The sequence below is a fragment of the Littorina saxatilis genome, linkage group LG5 (genome assembly GCF_037325665.1).
Source record: "Littorina saxatilis isolate snail1 linkage group LG5, US_GU_Lsax_2.0, whole genome shotgun sequence".
In the NCBI taxonomy this organism is placed as follows: domain Eukaryota; kingdom Metazoa; phylum Mollusca; class Gastropoda; order Littorinimorpha; family Littorinidae; genus Littorina; species Littorina saxatilis.
In genome coordinates this window covers 54,865,021-54,884,610 of record NC_090249.1, presented here as the reverse complement: position 1 = coordinate 54,884,610, position 19,590 = coordinate 54,865,021, and the positions used below count along the sequence as shown (strand labels likewise).

At 47.0% G+C, this 19,590-nt stretch overlaps 1 protein-coding gene across 1 annotated transcript in view; it reads left to right on the top strand.

Moving 5' to 3' along the window:
• The window catches only part of LOC138967459 (probable global transcription activator SNF2L2), a 70,066-nt gene extending 51,023 nt beyond the window's left edge, over positions 1-19,043 (top strand). Inside the window, exons 32-34 of the mRNA XM_070340009.1 lie at positions 11,774-11,814; positions 14,620-14,703; positions 15,320-19,043. Of these exons, the coding sequence (XP_070196110.1) occupies positions 11,774-11,814; positions 14,620-14,703; positions 15,320-15,403 (209 nt within the window). The 3' untranslated portion in view covers positions 15,404-19,043. The remainder of the gene's footprint in view (positions 1-11,773; positions 11,815-14,619; positions 14,704-15,319) is intronic.
• The last annotated feature ends 547 nt before the right edge of the window (positions 19,044-19,590 follow it).

Sequence of the window (19,590 nt, the reverse complement as noted above, 5' to 3'; positions counted from 1 at the left end):
TCGCGCGTGCATGCTTTGTGCCGGTGTTTTGTGGCTCTAGACTTGAAATAATGTCTCGAAGCGACATTCTTGAACGTGGTCAGCCATTCAGTGACAAAGAATCCAGGTATTCCTGGAAGTGGGAATGGCTGGATTTCGTTCCGAAGGCGGAAGGCAAGTCAGAAGAAGTAATGTGGCGATACGGACTATGGCTCCGAAAGGTTGCTATTTCTGGCAAAGCATACTGTCAGTTGTGCCGGAAAGAAATAGGTTACGCGAACAAGGGCTTCGCTGCTATCACAGGCCACTGTGAAACGCAAATGTTGGTAAAGGCATATTAAATTACATATTCTTACTCCCAATCACATAAAGCATTTGACTACGTCTGAGATGCTAGGTACTGAAAACGCTTACCCGTCTAACACAAAAAAGGGAAGCAAACCCATCACCAAAAAGGCAAACGTAGCCATGGTAACGAGCGGGTATCCCGGGAGTTACCTCCCCTCTAGTGGATACCACGTCACTTCCTACACGTGGCACTCATACGATTTTCAGCGTCTCATGAGAGAGGTTGTTGAAATTTTCGCTCCGTGGCTGCCAGGTGTGAGTTCCTCACAGGCCGGCCACGTTACTCGTCTTTCACCCGTGCGGGCTTCTTTTGGTGAGCCCGTTCTTGTTTGTTTCTACCAACTTTTTTGCTATGTTTAGTTACTGATGTTTTCGTCCTTTGGGACATGTTTGTCAGTGACTTTGTGCGTTTTCGCCATTTTGTATTCTGGTCAGTGTGTTGACTGGATATTTTGGTGTGTTAGCCTCCGCTTGTCTACTCTAGTAGTTTGCAAGCGTGGTGTTTGTGGTTTTTTATACATTGTGTGTTACTGAGCTTTCTGTCCGTTCGGACTTGTGTTTGTCAGTAATTTTTCGTGTTGTTCGTTTGTTTGTTGGTCAGCAGGGCTGACCCCGATAAACGGCGAGAATCTTACGAGTTCGGTCGTAGGCCGCTACTCTTGGTATAGTGCTAGTTCTGTGCGTTCTAGCGTTACTATTGTTTCCTCCTTTGCTCTGGTTGGAGCAGGGGGAGTGTGTGTCCGCGTTGTTTCAGTCCCTCGTTCCAGCGATCCGCTGATAGTGTACGAGGTTATGCAGCGCTCTGTTGTTTCCGGCAGTGCCGCCCTTCCGTTCTGCGGTGGGGGAGGTGCTGTCACTTGCTTACCTGGTCGTGCCTTCCGGTTTCCGGATTTCAGGTTCCTGCCTCAGCGGTTTCCGCCTCCTCAGGTGGACTCTCAAGTAAGTCGAGCTGGTCCGACTGCCCTGGTGAGGCGACGGGACATTCCCTGCTGGGAAACAGCTCACATGGGCAGAGTCACTACCTGCACTCTGCTGGTCGGCCGACACCACCTTACGAGGCTTGGGTTGGTTGACCAGCAGGGGTGGTTTGCTGTCAGTTGGCACGTTCGCCTGTCTCAGGACCGCGCAACTGTTGACTGGCAGCGGCGACCCTTCCCGGTTTCGGCCGGGATAAACACAGCGGTGGCTTGCCGCCGGCCGACATTTCCGCCTGTCTCAGGACCGCGGAACTTGTTGACTGGCAGCGGCGACCCTTCCCGGTTTCGGCCGGGATAAACACAGCGGTGGCTTGCCGCCGGCCGACATTTCCGCCTGTCTCAGGACCGCGGAACTTGTTGGCTGGCAGCGGCGACCGTTTCCGGTTTCGGCCGGGATAGACTGGCCTTCGGGTTTTTTGGCTTCCGGCCTCAGTCTATGCAGTCTTCGTTTCCGCTGTCGGCGGTTTCGGCGGCTGCGTTTCCGGTTTCGGCCGGAAGCATGGGTCCACCTACACACGTACGCTGTAGCGACGTGGTAGGAGGGACCGCAGACTGGCCTCCGGGCTTCATGGCTTCTGGCCTCAGTCTATGCAGTCTTCGTTTCCGCTGTGGTGGTTTCGGCGGCTGCGTTCCCGGTTTTTTACTGGGAATATAGGTCCTCCTACACACGTACGCTTATGTGGCGGGGTAGGGGGAACCACAGACTGGCCTCCGGGCTTTATGGCTTCCGGCTTCAGTCTATGCAGTCTTCGTTTCCGCTGTGGCGGTTTCGGCGGCTGCATTTCCGTTTTTTTACTGGAAATATAGGTCCACCTACACACGTATGCTTCCGCTGCGGTGTAGGAGGGACCGCAGACTGGCCTCCGGGCTTTATGGCTTCCGGCCTCAGTCTAGGCAGTCTTCGTTTCCGTTCTTGACGGTTTCGGTGGCTGCTACTCATCTTCGGCCGGACGTGCCGTGCTTCTTCCTAGCAGTCCCGTTTGGATGTCAAGGAGGAAGCAACAGTGTTTGGCAAGAGGCCCTCCTACACTGGTACGCTCCGACGTTGGTGATGGGACGGACCTCAGACTGGCCTTTTTGGCTTTATGGCTTCCGGCCTCAGTCTACGCAACCTTTGCTTCCGCATTCTGTGGTTTCGGCGGCTGCGGTTTTCCGGCTTCGCCCGGATATGCTGTTCCTCTTTCTTTCACTTCCGCTGGAGGTCAGAGAGGGAGCAATAGTAGCTGGGGCAGTTGTTGTTTCACCCGCAGGGGGTTGCGACTTCCGCCTATCCAGGCCCGGTGGTCTACTTACCCTTTTCCTCTTGATTAAGGGATGAGTGAGGTCGTTTTTTTTCCGGGTTACGGGTTTCCGGTCTCCGGTTATTCCGTGCTCCCTCCCACCCCGGGTGTCATTGACTTCGGTCTTTGTCCTTTACTGCTCCACTCTGAGTTCAGGCTGCGGTCAGTGAAGAGACACGGTGGGGGTTTCCGTCAAGGCTCAGGTCGTCTCTTGAAGCTACGGCGGAGGTTACATCCCGTTTCTGGTTCTACAGGAATCATAGGTCCCTCATCACAGTTTCACTCTGTGTTGGTGCTGGGATTGACCGGAGACTGGCCTTCGGGCTTTTTGGCTTTCGGCCTCAGTCTAAGCAGCCCTCGTTTTCGCATTGTGCGATTTCGTCGGTTGTCTTTCCTGCTTCGTCCATATATTCTGTTCCTCTTCTTCCTGACGGTGTCTGCGAGGAAGGAATAGCGGCCGTCATTCGGGCGTTTTGGCCTCCTCGGCCGGGGCAGTCGTCTTGTCACCCTCCGGTGGGGGGGCTTCTGTCCATTCAGTTCCGTTGTTTTTGGACGTCACCTGTCTTTTTCTGACTTTCAACCAGTCAGGAGGTCAGGCGGGATGATGTTCTGGTACACGGGTTTCCGGTTTCCGGTTACCCCGTGCATTGTTTCTGCCTCCGGTGGATGTGACTTCGGCATTGTCTTTCGCTCGGCGATTCCGACTTATGTCGGCGGCTAGTTAAGAGACATTTTTGGGGTTTTCCGTTAGAGCTCAGGTTGTTCCTGACGCTGTGGGGAATTTTCCCTTTTTATTTTCTGGAAGGTACATCGGCGGTTTTGGCTTCCTATTTGGTTGTCTCTTGGGCGATGTCGGACTTCCGTTCCGCGGGGGAGGAGGTTCTCTACTTCCGGTTCGGAGAGTCCTCTTCTGTGGCTTACCATTTTTAGCAGGTTCTGGCGAAGCCGGTTCATGCCTGGAATGGTATTCCTTTGTTCCCGTTTCTTTGCTGGTCTTTCTATGGCAAGTTAAGGAACACGCTCAGCCTTTGCTGGCTACGGCTACGTAGGCTTTGGCTTGCTTTCGTCTTTTGCTCTCCTGCGGTCATCTTTCTGGTGACGTAGGGATTGCTCCCTCGGCTGGTTAACAGCTTCGAGAGACTTGGTTGTGTCAGTATTAGAACACATCTTTGTCTCTCCAGGAGGGATAGGACGTCAGTTTGTTGGGATTGACATCTCTTTGGGGACGATCATCACTTTATTTTAGGTGATCTGTTCACTTTCACTTTCAGTGCAGATCATTTAGCTGATGACGTCTCTGTTCTTGGTTCAGCCTTGGTGGGGCGAGCGAACATCAGGTGCTTGTATCCTCACTCCACTATGCTGGTTTACTGGTTTCCGGCCTCTGCGGTAAACAGTCGTTTCAGCCACAGGCTGCTGCTTCTGTCGCACTTCCGCCTAGCCGGAGAGGCTGTTTCTCTTACCGGCGTCTCAGTTACGTCAAGGTTTCTTAGAAACAATGGTCGACCTTTGTGGTCATCGTTCTTGGGCGCTGGGTCTGACTCTGTCTTTCTCTGGCGATCAGATTTATTCTGGTGTTTCGTCCTAACTTAAGATTACTTGAGTTGGCCTCGGATGTTACATTCAGATTTTTCGAGAGGGGCATTGTCTTTGGCAATGTAGGTCTGAGGATTCATCCTTTGTGGCTTACCTTCCCTCTCAGTGTTGGCCAGTCCTCTCCTTCGGGCGGGGGTGCTGGCTAATGCTCCCATTGCTTCGCTGTTGGCTCATGGCCCAGTATTATTAGTTGGCAGCTGAAACTTCGTTTCTTTCGTTTACCTGTGTGGCGGGTACTTCGGAATTATGGCTGTCCTACGGGCATCACGGCTCTTAGCCTTGGCCGGTGCGATTGTCTCCTGCATTTCTCGGGTTACTATGGCATTTCCGGTTCCTGCGTCGGGATTTCTAATCTTTCTTCTTCCTCTTTCTGGGGTGAGTCAGTGAGATTTCCTTTAGGTCGGGTTTCTTTTACAGTCACCCGTCTATCACAGGCAACTTGGACTACGGCTTTGGCCGGTTGGTCTCTGTCTCTGTCCCTCAGTCTTTCAGACTTGGACAGACACGCTTTGGTTTTTCGCCCAGACTCAGGAAGGCTCTTGAGTTGGTCTCGAATATACATTTTCCAGTTTTTTCCTGAGAACACTTGGTCTCGGGAGTCTTTTGGCTGGTCGGCTTCATGTTTTTCGCTTTGCCTACCAGTCGTGTTTTCGCCTTTGGGTTCTTGTTTCATTTACCTACAGGCGGTCCGGACTGCGGACTCTATGGCTTAGAGCCATTTTTTGGTCATGGTTACCGGTCACACTAGACTTCGTCCGCTGTGACTTCCGCTCTTTCGGTTGCTTACGCCCTTTTGTAAGTAGCTTCTTCCTCGTTTTATCTCTTTCTGCTTTTGCACGAACGAGTAGAGGATTTCCGGTTACCATCTCTTTGGAGAACAGCAAGACTGCTGTTCACGGCACCCTTCTTTAGCATGCTTATGGGTTGCGGTGTCAAAGGATCGCATTTCTCATGTTTTTCTCTTGTCACTTCCTAGGATTACTATGTTTGTTCCTGGGTTCCCTTGCGCAGAGGTGAGCGTGTCCTCAAGTTCTTGGAACTCTAGGAACGTTTTTTGCCCTTTTGAGTTGATCATCGGGTGGTACTCTGGTACTTGGTACTCAGTTCCCTCTCTTTCTTTTGGGTGGAGATTTGTCACTCTTCGCTGGAGCTGACCTAATCTCTCCGGTTTTGTCATGATTTGGCATTGCCTTCCAATAAAAGGGGGGGGGGGGGGCGGATTGTCTTTCCTCTCCTCTTGGCTCGGGTTCATGTAATCCGGGGCTCTACGTTTTTTCTGGGCTGTTTTCTGTACGGTCCGGGGGAGTGCTGGGCACAGCTTTCTGGCTTCTGAAGTCGTCTTCAGCATTTTGTGCTAAGAGACTTCCTGGCTGTTGATCAGGTATTTCTCTGGCCCCTTCCTACCTTTCTGCGGGCCAGTTTCTGGCAAGGGTTTTTAAAGTGAGTTAGAGTTTTTCTTTCCCATCGCCTTGTTGATGATATCTGCTATATGTGATTGGGAGTAAGAATATGTAATTTAATGGAAAATTTCATAAGTAAATTTTCATTTGATTAATATACTTACCCCAATCACATAGTGTAGGCCCGCCCGCCTGTCCCGCTTATGGTTTGAGTTTTCTTCAAGTCGTATGAGTGCCACGTGTTGTGGTAGGAAGTGACGTGGTATCCACTAGAGGGGAGGTAACTCCCGGGATACCCGCTCGTTACCATGGCTACGTTTGCCTTTTTGGTGATGGGTTTGCTTCCCTTTTTTGTGTTAGACGGGTAAGCGTTTTCAGTACCTAGCATCTCAGACGTAGTCAAATGCTTTATGTGATTGGGGTAAGTATATTAATCAAATGAAAATTTACTTATGAAATTTTCCAATTTAGTTGCTCAATCTTCTTGGGGGGGGGGGGGGGGGGGGGGGAGGTCATTTTAGGTAAAAAATCTCCAAAAAATCTTCAAATTCGGGGCCCCCACCTTTGCAAGCTGAACTCACTTTTTCCAATGCTAGGCCCTGTAAAAGGGGGTTTCCAGGGTGCAGTAGACTTTGAAACCGGGAATGAATCTTCAACATAAAATGAATGTGCTGTTTAAATGTGAAACAACAATGCTGTTAGTTATGAGAAAGTATGTCATGCTTTTCTGCTGTAACTTTTACCTGATGTTTGACCCCAGGATTAAATTTCATATTCTTACTCCGAATCACATTAGCATTGAGTCACATGAGATGCTTAGCACTGAAAAACGCTTACCTATCTAAGGGAAGCAACCCCATCACCAAAACGAAAGCGAAAGTAGCTTAGGTAATGAGCAGTCACACTGAGAGTTACCTCCCATATTGGTGTGCACACGTCACTTCCCACACCTCCACGTGTCTACCTACCCTCATACGATCTTTTCACCTCTGAGGGAAAGGTCACTGAAATTTTTCGCTCCTATGGTCTGCTCTTGTGTTGTTGTGACACCTGCCGGCCATGTTACCTGTCTGTCTGCTCGTCACTACTCTCTTTCTCGCTTTTGTTGCTGAACTTTCGTCCGTGTTCGGACTTGTTTGTCAGTGACTTGTTGCCTTGTCGCCATTGTTAGTGTGTTCAGTTAGCTTGCTAACTTCCATTATAATGGTAATTAGCCGTGCGGGCCTCCTTTGGGTTCGGCAAGCATGGTTATTTTGGGTGTTTCTCTAGAGAATTATTTTGTTTACTGACTTGGCAGGCCGTTGCGGCTTGCGTGTTTCAGTAATTTTAGCCGTATGTTTTTTCGCCATTTGCATCTTGTTAGCTTTGCTGACTTTAATGTTTTTGGTAGGTCGCCTTTGCTTGTTTACTCGGGTAGTTTACAAGCTTGGTTAGTCGTTGTTCGTTGAACTTTTTTAATTACTGAAGTTTTCTGTCCTTTGGACTTACGTGCTTACAGTAATTTGTGCAAAGTTTTTCGTATTTTCTTAGCTTCTGATAGTTCGTCCGTCGTTTCGGTTATCAGTAGCTATGTTTGGTTTTAGCTTTTTGGCTAGGCTGACGTTTAAGGCTAGTTTAGCTTTCGTCCGCCGTCGCCTTTTTTAGCTTGGGGTTGTGGTTTAGGCTGCAATCCCCTCTCTGTCCGTGCATGTTTCTGCTTCTAGCACTTGTGCTTTGCGCAGTCGTTCACGTCCGTTGTTTCTGTGCTCCCTTCTTGTTGGAGGGGGGTTGTTGGTGTCCTCTCTCGTGTTATCTTTGTCCCAGAGTTCGGCATTGGGGAGAGAGGAGATGCAGCGTTCCACGGCGGTCGGCAGTGTCTTGCTCCCTTCCGTGGTGGTTGTCCGGTTCCTGGCTTCCTTGTTGGTTGCTTCCGTTTCCGGGAAGCAGGTTCCTGCCTTGTCGGTGGCCGCTTCTGTGGTGGCATTACCGGTAAGTTGAACTGGTCCTACAGTCCTCGTGAGACGTCTGGACACTCCCTTAGGGGAGACAGTTCTTTGGGGCAGGGTCACTCCTTGCATTCTCCTGTTGTTGCCAATACCGACATTTCCCCAGAGGGCACGGACTGCGGCATAACAGTAGCGGCAGCCGTTTACGGCTACTGCGTTTCCGGTTTTCAACCGGAAGCATAACTCCCGTTCTGATACTTCCGCCACCCACGATGGTCACGGACTATACAGAACGGTAGCGGCAGTCGTTTACGGCTACTGCGTTTCCGGTTTTCAACCGGAAACATAACCCCCGCTCTGATACTTACGTCACCCACGATGGTCACGTACTATACAGAACGGTAGCGGCAGCCGTTTACGGCTACTGCGTTTCCGGTTTTCAACCGGAAGCATAACCCCCGTTCTGATACTTCCGTCACCCACCGTGGTCACGGACTAAACAGAACGGTAGCGGCAGCCGTTTACGGCTACTGCGTTTCCGGTTTCAACCGGAAGCATAACCGCTGTTCTGATACTTCCGTCACCCTCCGTGGTAACGGACTATACAGAACGGTAGCGGCAGCCGTTTACGGCTACTGCGTTTCCGGTTTTCAACCGGAAGCATAACCGCTGTTCTGATACTTCTGTCTTACCCACCGTGGTTACGGACTATACAGAACAGTAGCGGCAGCCGTTTATGGCTCCTGCGTTTCCGGTTCTCAACCGGAAGCATAACCCCTGTTCTGATACTTTCGTCTTACCCACCGCGGTCACGGTCTATACAGAACAGTAGCGGCATCCGTTTACGGCCACTGCGTTTCCGGTTTTATCGGAAGCATAGGTCCTCTCTCATGCGTTCGCTCGGACAACGGTGACGGGATGGACTGGATATGGCTGCCGTTTACGGCCGCTGCATTTCCGGTTTTGGTCGGAAGTATAGGTCCTCCCTCATGCGTTCTCTCTGCACCGGTGATGGGATGGACTGCAGACTGGCCTCCGGGCTTGATGGCTTCTGGCCTCAGTCTATGCAGCCTTCATTTCCGCTTTTGCGGTTGCGACGGCTGCGTTTTTTCCGGTCCTCACCGGATTAGGGGGTCCTATGGCACGCGTACGCTAAGGCGACGGGGAAGTGCTGTACGGACCGCCGACTGGCCTCCGGTCTTTTATGGCTTCGGCCTCAGCCTATTCAGCCCTCGTTTCCGCATTCTGTGCTTTCAGGGGCTGCTTTTCTGGCTTTGGCTGGATACGCTGTCTCTTTTTCTGGCTTCTTACAGCCAGAGAGAGAGCAACAGCGGTCGGCATTGTTGCACTCTGTGCTTCAGCCGGGGCAGTTTTTGCTTCACCCCGAGGGTGTTGTGACTTCCGCTTTTCCAGACATGGTGGTTGGATGGCCTCTCCTCTTACCCTTTTCCTCTGAGTCAAGGGATGAGCAGGTGTTTTCCAGAGACACGGGCTCCGGTCTCCGGTTATTGCGTGTTTCCTTCCGCCTCTGGGCCCTCCGTGGTATAGGCCTTCGGGCTTTCTTCACTTGGCTTTCTTTACTCTCACTCCAGTCAGAGTATAAGTCAAAGTGATACTCCGGTACGCGAGTTTCCGGTTTCCGGGTTACTCATGCATCGTTTTTTATGCCACTGGTCTGTGACCTTGGTCTTTGTCGCCTGCTTGTCCACCCCGACTGTGGGTCTGAGGCTAGCGAACAGACTTGTTTTCCGGAAGGACGTCAGCTGTTTTGGCACACTCTTTGGGTGCCTGTACGGCGAGGACAACTTCCGTTTGGTTGGGAAGAGGGAGTTTTTCCTACTTCGGTTTGGAGATTCCTCTTCTGTGGCATACCATTTTTTACAGGTTCTTGGGCTATTTCATCCCATACCTGAAGTGGTACTCCTTTCGGGTATTTTCCTGTCCCTCAAGACAAGTTACGGAACAGTTTTGGCCTTAGCTTGTTTTGGCTACTTGGGCTTCGTCTGACACTCGTCCTCTGCTTCTCCGCGGTCGCCTTGTCTGGGGACCCGGATTTGGCTCCCTCTACTGGTTTCCAGTTATGAGAGACTCGGTTGTGGCTGTTTCAAGACGCATCCTTCTCTCTTAGGAGGAGATGGGACGTCCGTGTTAGATCTGGCATCTTTAGGAGACCTTCATCATATTATTCGGTCCAGGACGGATTATATTGATTTGTTTACACTTGGTGTAGATCAATACGATGATGTCGTCTTCATTCTTTGTTCAACCTTTCCTAGGGTGAACGAAGATCAGGTGTTTTTTATCCTCTCTTCACCTCGCTCACGCGTTTGGGTGTCGACGGGATTTGATTTTGCTCTTTAGCGATGTTCACACAGCGTTTCGGGCTGACCTTCGGGTATGCTGGCTTCTGGCGGTCAGGGTGACAGTCGTTTCAGCCACATTTTGCTGTTCCGGTCACATTTGCGGTTAGCCGGAGAGTTGTTCTCTTACTGACGTCATGGTTACGTCGGCGCTTTAGGAACAATGACTGACTTATGCGGCCGGTGTTGGTCTTTCGCTGGGTCAGGCTCTGCCTTTCTCGAGCAAGGACTGGTTCTGATGTTTCGTCCAAACTTAAGTTTCACTTAAGTCGTCCTCGGAGGTGACATACAGATTTTCTGAGGGGGCATTGTCTTCGGCAATATCAGTTCGAAGGATCATCCTTTGTGGCTGACCTTCTCTCTCAGTTTTTTGATTAGTCCTCTCCTCTCGGCAGAGGGCTAACTAGTGTTCCGAAACCTTTGAGTCATTCCTTTGCCGGTGTTCAGCGGGTATTTTGGAATGGCGTCTGGGTTACGGGCTCTGTGGCTCTTAGCCTTAGTCTGTGCGTTGTTCGGCAGCGTTTAGCTGCTTGACTTCGCTTTTCGGGTGCCTATGTCTGTGGACCCGACGCTTTCTTCATCCTCATTCTAAAATGAGGAGAGTTAGAGCGACTGCCGTTGGGTTGGGTTTCCTTTTACGGTCACCTTTCTACCACAGGCAACAATGGCTAAAGGGTTTTGCATTTTGTCTGGCCTTCCGTCTCCCAAAGACGGACAGACATTTTCTGGTTGGTTCGTCCAAGTTTCAGCTTTTACTCTCGATTTGGCTACGAACGTATCTTCCAGCTTTTCCGGAGAATTTTTTCTCGGGAATTTCCTCGACTGCTTGGCGCCACGGTTTTTTGATGCTTATCAGTCTCGCTTTCAGTCTGGGGTTTGGATTCTCTTTCAATTTTCCTACAAGCAGACTGAATTGCGTACTCTGTTGTTCTTGGAACTTAGGTACGCTGACGCTCTTTGTGAGTTTTCGTCATCGAGTTAGACTCGGGTACCTGGTACTCGGACGTCTCGCTCTTTCCTTTACGTGGTGATTGGTCGCCCTTCTTTTTGAGCTGCCTCTCTTTGTCCACGTTTCTTGTTGGGTTGAACTTTCCTTCCTAGAAGAAGAAAGGGGGGGGGAGGTGGCGGCAGATTGTCTTTCCCCCTCTACTTGGCTCGGGTTCATTTAATCCAGAGCTTTGGTCTCTCTGTGTGCCTTTTCCCTTTTTTGTCCGTGGGATTGATCGAAGGTTTGGGCACAGCTTACTAGCCCGCTGAGGTTTTCCTTTGGCTAGTTTTGATTAGAGACTACTTGGCTGTCAATCAGGTTTGTTTCTCCGATCCCTTCCTGATTTGTTGGCAGCGTGCCAGTTCCTGGCTAAGGATTAGTGTGAGTTAGAATTTTCTTTCCACCGAGCCCTCCCTGCCTTGTTGGCATGGGGCTACTTCCTGACAAGGTTTTTAGAGTGAGTTAGATTTTTCTTTCCCACCGCCTTCTTGATGATTATCTGCTAATGTGATTCGGAGTAAGAATATGAAATTTAATGAAAAATTTCTAAAGTAAATTTTGATTTAATTAATATACTTACCCGAATCACATATTGGATTCCCTCCCGCCTGCCCCGCGTATGGTTTTGATGTTTGTGTAAAAGCCGTATGAGGGTAGGTAGACACGTGGAGGTGTGGGAAGTGACGTGTGCACACCAATATGGGAGGTAACTCTCAGTGTGACTGCTCATTACCTAAGCTACTTTCGCTTTCGTTTTGGTGATGGGGTTGCTTCCCTTAGATAGGTAAGCGTTTTTCAGTGCTAAGCATCTCATGTGACTCAATGCTAATGTGATTCGGGTAAGTATATTAATTAAATCAAAATTTACTTTAGAAATTTTTCATTTTGTTGTAAGTGTCCGGTTATATTTTTTGTTGCAGAGAGAGAAGTCAAAAAGAAACCCAAAGAGGGAGGCAAAAAGGTAAGCCTGACTCATGATTTCTGTACGGGTGCTTTGTTTGTGTGATAATCTTCTCCTCATTTAAATCATCAAAGAAGAAAAGAAAAGGAAATGCATAAAATGTTCTTGGTTTTATTGTGCAGAAAGTAACACTGCTTATTTTGCGCAATTTTGAACAAAGATGCGTAATCAGAAACAATATTTGGTGACATGGTGTGTTGTTGTACAGCTTGCATGTGTATCTGTAATAAAACAAGAGGCGAAGCCTTCAAGGCTCACGTAAGAAATCGACAAACAGTAACACAAACTCAATCACTCCGTCACACATACACACACACACACACACACACACACACACACACACACACACACACACACACACACACACAACACACAGAGTAAGCATTGGTGAAACTGTGCAAGAAAGCGAGACCCTGGATCTGCCAACTAGTCTCGGCCCGCTCACAATAACAATGACCGAGACTTTCAGTAATTCCTTTGCGTGACGTCTAACCCTCTTACGTCATAATGTGACGTCTTCAAATAGTTTCTATCCCACACGTCAAACACTTTTGACCGAGACGTAATCTTCTTATGCGAGCTTTATCCATAGACTCGGAAATGTTAAAGTTTCTATCACACACACACACACACACACACACACACACACACACGCACGCACGCACGCACGCACGCACGCACGCACGCACAAAGTTTATCATCGCATAGGCTACACTTACGTGAGCCAAAAACCAAGAAAGGTAGGTTGTTGGAACGTTGGTTATTGACAAAACAATACATTCACAGATATTTCGACCCAGCAGTCTTTTACGTGAACAGACAAACAAATATTCATACAAAACTTATCTTGATACAGTGGTACCTCCCTTTACAACCCCTCTCTTTTACGGGTCCCTCAATAATACGACCGACTTTTCTCTGGCGGATTTTTTCTCCTTCTTTGTCTTAGTATTTCTCACCTCCGTACTACGCCCCCCTCTCTGATACGACATACGACCGTCCATATGTGGACTTAAAACGACTTTTCCCAAAATTATCGTGGGTTTGGTTTACTCTAATTATATCTCCAGTCGAGTCACTGCGCGATACGGACGCTCAAAACTTGCGGAAATCCTTTTCCGTGTACAACATCACTTCGGCACGCAAACAGCTGAAGCCACGGGTTTTCGTTTCTATTTCAGGTCAATACTTTATTATGACTCTAGATAAAGCTCATTTGCAAGATCTCTGCTTCATTTCGCACAGACCTGTGCAGTAACTCTTTTCTGAAAACACGCAAAATTTCAGAAACGTCATGAAAGTAATCCGCACATCGAACCAAAACCGAAAGTTGTGGTGACGTCATGAAATTTTACAATGTACGTCAGCGAAGAACGTGCAAGTGTTTTCTGTCAAGCTAAAAATGGCCGATGCCAGAACATGGTTTGAAATCTGGAACTTTTTTTGCTTTCCCCGATCCGTGACCGAGTGACGCGATATACAACCGCGCGTTTGGTTGAATCAATAAATTCTCATCAGAATCCCGTCAGTGAAGTTTGAAGATGAGTAGTGGAGTGACCTAAATTACTCAACTCCCTGGACAGTCCGAAGTGCAGTGATGTCCCTTGAAGGAGCGAGCGTTTCATCGTGAAAACTGACGCTTTTCGCTACAATTTTACATCGGTTTCAACACACTGCCGCCATTCTTTACGTTTGTTACCTTGCATTTGGGACACTGTGTCTTTGTTTTTAACCAAATCCTTGCTGGGTATCGTATGAATGTGATGAGTAACTGGTAATGTTATCGACATCATCATCGATGTGCATGCTTTGGGACCGCATGCTTTTGTTCGACCTCAGTGTGTTTATTGCAAACCTTAACCCTTGAATCAGGCCTGGGAATGATACACTTTTCGTCGTAAATACGACCAAGTCCTTTTCTAAATGTGTAAGAAAAGAGCCTCCGTGTACCCTTAAAACGCAACATTTTCCCATGTTAAAGATCCCACGATTGACAAAAGGGTCTTTCCTGGCAAAATTGTATAGGCATAGATAAAAATGTCCACCAAAATACCCGTGTGACTTGGAATAATAGACCGTGAAAAGTAGGATATGCGCCGAAATGGCTGCGATCTGCTGGCCGATGTGAATGCGTGATGTATTGTGTAAAAAAATTCCATCTCACACGGCATAAATAAATCCCTGCGCCTTGAATATACGGAATACGCGCGATATAAGCCTCATATTGATTGATTGATTGAACATTTTCCCGTCAGTACGCCCAAACCACTTTTACTCATTCCCAGGCCTGTTGAATAGTTACGGGGCAAGAAAACTTTGTGTGGGTAATTAATTGAATAGAAAACTGGTTACCATAATCGTTTAAGTAAAGAATATCATTACTTTGTGGGCGGCATCGATCAAAACGCCCATGTCATTCAATCCGGATCAGTGACGGACCCGGACATGAACATAACAAACCAACTCCTCCATGTTACGACCCCTCCATGTAACGACCGAATTTCGGTAACATTTTCAAAGTCGTTAGATAGAGGTACCACTGTAGTTCTATCAGTTAACGTCCACTCGTCAGGTAGCCGAGCGACTGTTTGTTTGTCTGTTCACTTAAAAGACCGTTGGGTCAAAATATCTGTGACCGTATTGTTTTGTCAATAACAAACGTTCCAACAACCTACCTTTCTTGTTTTTTATTCTGAATTTTGGAACGTTGGCAGTCTCTTTGTTTTTAGATTTGTGTATCTGTAAGTAACAAGGTATGAATGTTGTTATGTTCTTAGTCCATCTTTTATGTCTTCCTTTCTACAGACACCTGCCAAAGTTCCCAAAGGAAAACGAAAAGCAAAAAGTCGACCCGTCATCAGTGACGATGAAACAGAAGAAAGCGGCAAGGTGAATAATATCTCCATTTTTGTCATCTCTTACTCTTAGACAAGGGAAATATTTTTGGCAGACTAGAGAGTAATTCGAGTCGGTGAGAATGCTGAATACATTGAAGTAAGCGGCAAGATAAATAATAACTCCATTTTTGTTATATCTTAGACAAGGGAAGTATTTTGGGCAGACTGGAGAGTTATTCGAATTGTTGAGTACCTTGAAGTTAGTCACAGCTATGTGAAAATGGTTTGAGCATCTTGTTCATCAGATGTCGCGCTTTCACAGCAAAGACTAACCTATCTGCACTCTTACCAGGAATGAATATAGGTTACACACCTGAGTCTCTAATAGCTTTCTAGGGATGGAGAACTGTCCTAATAAAAATGATACCATACAATACAATTAAATAATACTTTTATTATCACAAAAGAGAAATTACATTGTGGCTGAACGAAGATGCCCAGGTTTTGTTAAATAGATGACATTTTAGACATCTTTGCACTCGGCTGCATGCAAAAGTGCACTCATGGAATTTAATTATGTAAATATTTTAGATTAAAATCACTGTGTAAAGGGCATGTCTTCAATGTAATGTATCATTGTGTTTGATAAAGTGACCTTTTTTTCACAGGAACAGTCTGATGGAGAGGGTGCCGGTGGGTCAAGGTCATCATCCAGAGTTTCTTCTCCTGGAGGAAGTGGACGAAAGCGTTGAAAAGATCGGCAGCAGTTGAAGTGCTTGAACACTGTGTTTTGACGCTCAAGATTGAAGACTGGATTTGCATTTTACAGTGGTTGTGGCTTGGCTACTGTTGATAGGGCAAGGTGCATACATGTAAATTTTCCTCTGTGAGGAGTGACCATATTCATGATTATTTTGTCTTTGTGTATCTGTTGCTTATTTCTCTCTAGTTTGTCTGTGTGTCAGTTAGTCCGTGAATTTTGTGTTTGGTGGCTGGAAGTCAAGTTCAAGTTCTGTGGCAGTACTTTTATTGTAACTTCGTGATGACAGAATGTAATTTTTATCTGACAAGACACCATGGTACGAGACTTACTGTTTTTAATTTTGAAATCCTCTTCAGCGTTACAAAATTCATGTGCAGAGAAAAGCAATCATTTGCTTTACAAGTACATCAATTTACAATGATTTGGATATCCGTTTTCTCCTGTATTACCTTCAATAGGACATTCGTAAGATCTACTTGAATGAAGAACACACTCACAGCTATGAGTACTAAATGATAGAAGACAAGTTTATCGAACACACACACACACACACACACACAAGTAAGCTTTTTTAAGTTTTGCATTTATTTAGTTTCTTCATGTCATAAGTCATATTTTGTGGTAAATGTTATTGATGCTGAGAACTGTACCCACGGAATACACGCTATATAAGCTTCCTATTGATTGATTGATTGATTGATTGATTGATGTATGTACTTTTCAAACACAAGGATGCTGATGTATGTACTTTTCAAACACAACTACAGCAGCTTTGATTATTGATATGTGTTACATGTAATAATATTGTGTGTGCATTTGTACTACTCTGTAACATTGAAGAAGAAATGGACTTGTAATGGACTTTGTACATATTTGTATGTCATGGTACAGTATTGAAGGTATTTTCATGTCTATCAGGTTAAAAAAAAAGATTGAACAATTGATAGGATGATGCGATGTGCTTCCGGACTCACTGGACTCGCACTTGTGGACACACATTCAGACATACACATCTTTCCCCCATTCATTCCACAAAAGATGAGACAACAGCAGCAGAAATTACTGGCATGGCAACCTTTATTAAATTACATATCTTATCCCGACTCACATCTAGCATTAACCTCTGGTTTAAGTGCCGGGACGCTGAACTACGCTTCACCCCTTAAGGGGAAGTAACCCTAAAAAAGAACAGCCTAGACCCCGTAAACTGGGTCACAGGTCAAGGCATACCGTCACGTGACTGAGCACGCGAGACCGCCGCCGCCATATTGGAATACTTCACTCTTTCCTCAGCGGTCCTAGCGCTAGGACGTTGTTCTCTCGAGCTACGCATTTTGGCTTTCAGCCAGCTGCCTGGTTGGCAGTTTATCTTCACCCCGGTTATTCTTCACGGTCTCTGCTTCTACGGCTGTATTGGTGAGATCGTTCTTTGTTTGTTTTACTTGAATTTTTGCCTTGTGTCCGTCAACTTTGTTGTTGTTGTTCTACTCTCTGTGAGTTGTTTTCAACATGGCGGACAAAGAGAAGAAAAAGCCTAATACTCGACAGTTAGTTGCTGATTCTTCCCCTGCTAGTAGTCAGATAAAGATAAACCCAAAGGGACAACGGTTACTCTTGTAAAACCGGTGTCTAATTTTTCGCTTTCGGTTGATATTGTTGTACCAGCAAGCCCTACCATGCCTGTTCTAAAAGAATCTATAACAGGAGTAGGGCTCGTTCGGCTAAGCCTAAGAAGAGTGATAAGCAAGATTTCTCTTCCCTTTTCTCTTCTTTCTCCTCGCATATGTATACCATGTTTTCTCAACAGCAGCAACTTGCCGCCGATCTACAGGCTACGCGAGATGAGTTGCGTTCGCTGCCCAAGGGTGTTGGCGATGTTTCTTCACTTTCCCGCATCCGGTTGCTTCCTTTGGCCACAGTCACGTCAGCGGACTTGCGGGCGGGATAACTGGCGCACGCCAGCTTCGGAGAGATGGTCCCTCGGGACACTGTTGCTTCTGCACAGCAGGCACTCTCCTCAGGTACGTTGGGTTCGCCGGTAGCCAGGCTCTTTGGCGAAAGCGTTCCGCATAGACCGCAACTAGTAGCTCCCCCGCCTCATAGGTCAGGGAGTGAAAGTTCGACATACCTGGGGCAAACGACTCACACGAAGCGGAGCTCATGGGGTGTTGACGCGGGAATGCAATCGATGTTACATGGGTTCGCCGGTAGCCAGGCTCTTTGGCGAAAGCGTTCCGCATAGACCGCAACTAGTAGCTCCCCCGCCTCATAGGTCAGGGAGTGAAAGTTCGACATACCCGGGGCATACGACTCATACGAAGCGGAGCTCACGGGATGTTGACGCGGGAATGCAATCGATGTTACATTGATCTGGAGACCAAGGTGCACGCGGGCTGTCTATGACTTCCCCCGTCGGTGTACTTGCGTCACCACTTCCGCCTGGGCAGGAAGTTTGGCTCCATGCAGGCTCTGCACCGAAGTTCTACTTCCGGTTTGCAGTCAGCCTCGCTTCCGGTTGATCATGTCCAAGACTCGGCGAGTCACGCGGACTTTTCGACTCATACGGAAGTGGAGTCGGAGCTCGACGATCATCTCTCATTCTATGATGACGACGTTGAGTTCCAATTACCGTCAAAGCTGAAGCCAACCTTAGCTATTGCAGCACAGGTCGCTTACAATATGTTTCTGACGGCGTTGTTTCATAGGCTGGACTTGTCTTACCCCCACCATCAGCGGTGGGTGACTTCCGCCCAGCATCAACAGCAGCTGAAGGTTTTCAGTTCTCTGAGTCTTCTTTAGTTGCTTATGAGCTCTCTAATATTTTAGCAAGCTTTCCAGGCACGGCGAACTCCCTGATTGTCGGCACGGTGCCTCTCCTCTCTGCCATGGTCAGGCTCCAGTCGCTGCTAAGCCTTGGCTTGCCACTGTCCGACTTCCACAGGCTAGATGTGAGTCGGGTAAGTATATTAATCAAATCAAAATTTACTTTTAAAATTTTCGATTCTTGTCTTTATCTCCCCTACTCTACTTTGCCTACCCGATCAAATCCGGGTTGCTACAGCAATACACAAGTGGATTACGTCAGGTTTGGAGCTCGGCATTCAAAACATATCCACTCTCCTGCTGATAAAGACAGGAATAAAGGTTGTCATGCCAGTAATTTCTGCTGCTGTTGTCTCATCTGATGTGGACAGATTGGGGAGAAAGATGTCTGCTGCACTTGAAATGTTTGGGTATCTACAAAAGATTTTACTTTCCACTTGCATAACATGTGTCAAGTTCTTCGAAATACAATAGGAAAACATTTGTACCCTATTCTTTTGATTATCGTTGCAGTTTCATTTTGTTTCTACATCTCCAGGATAAAATTTGGTATATTAAGAAATCTTTTAAGCTAATTAATTAGCTCTTAGTTTTGTTATGTATTCTTTGTAGCATGATGGCTTTACGGCATACGTTTTAATGCTGTAGAAATTGACATTAGTTTTGAAAAAGTCTGGCGTTTTCATGGTGGTAGGCGGCCATTCTTCTGAGTTTAATTTTTCAAATACATGTACATAATATATTCTGTCTTGTGAGTTTGTTGCTGTAGTTTTGTGATTTCAGTAAATATATTTACAAGGATTTTTTCTCTGACTATTGTGTGTGATTGTGAATGCACGTGAATGGTGTCGTGTGGGTGTGTGTTCTATCTATCGAACTGCTTTGTACACTGAAAAATAGAAAAAGAAAAAAATTTCAAAACCTGATTATTTGCTTAAATGGATTTTTTTGTTTAAATCTATCAGAGCTGAAAGCTGTATTTCCAAGAGCTGTAAACTGAACTATTATTAGTATTACCCAGCAGTACAGTTTAGAAAGGCGTATAAAAGCCAACTTGTGCATACGAGAGTATATATATATGTGGGAGCTGCAACCCATGAATGCAGAAGCAAAAGAATAAGGAAGGCATAGAACTTTTAGATGCACGTATAAGAGAAACTTGTTCACAACAGGAAAGACCACGCGGGCACACTTGCACACACAGAAATAGAGAAAACAAGCAAGACTAACACAGACACACACAATCGTCATTTCGTTCGAGATCGCATTTCAGAATTTAAAGATCTTTTGCACATCCTCACCCCTCCCATCGCATTGCTGGAATATGTAACAAAAAGAGAACTGAAACAAAAG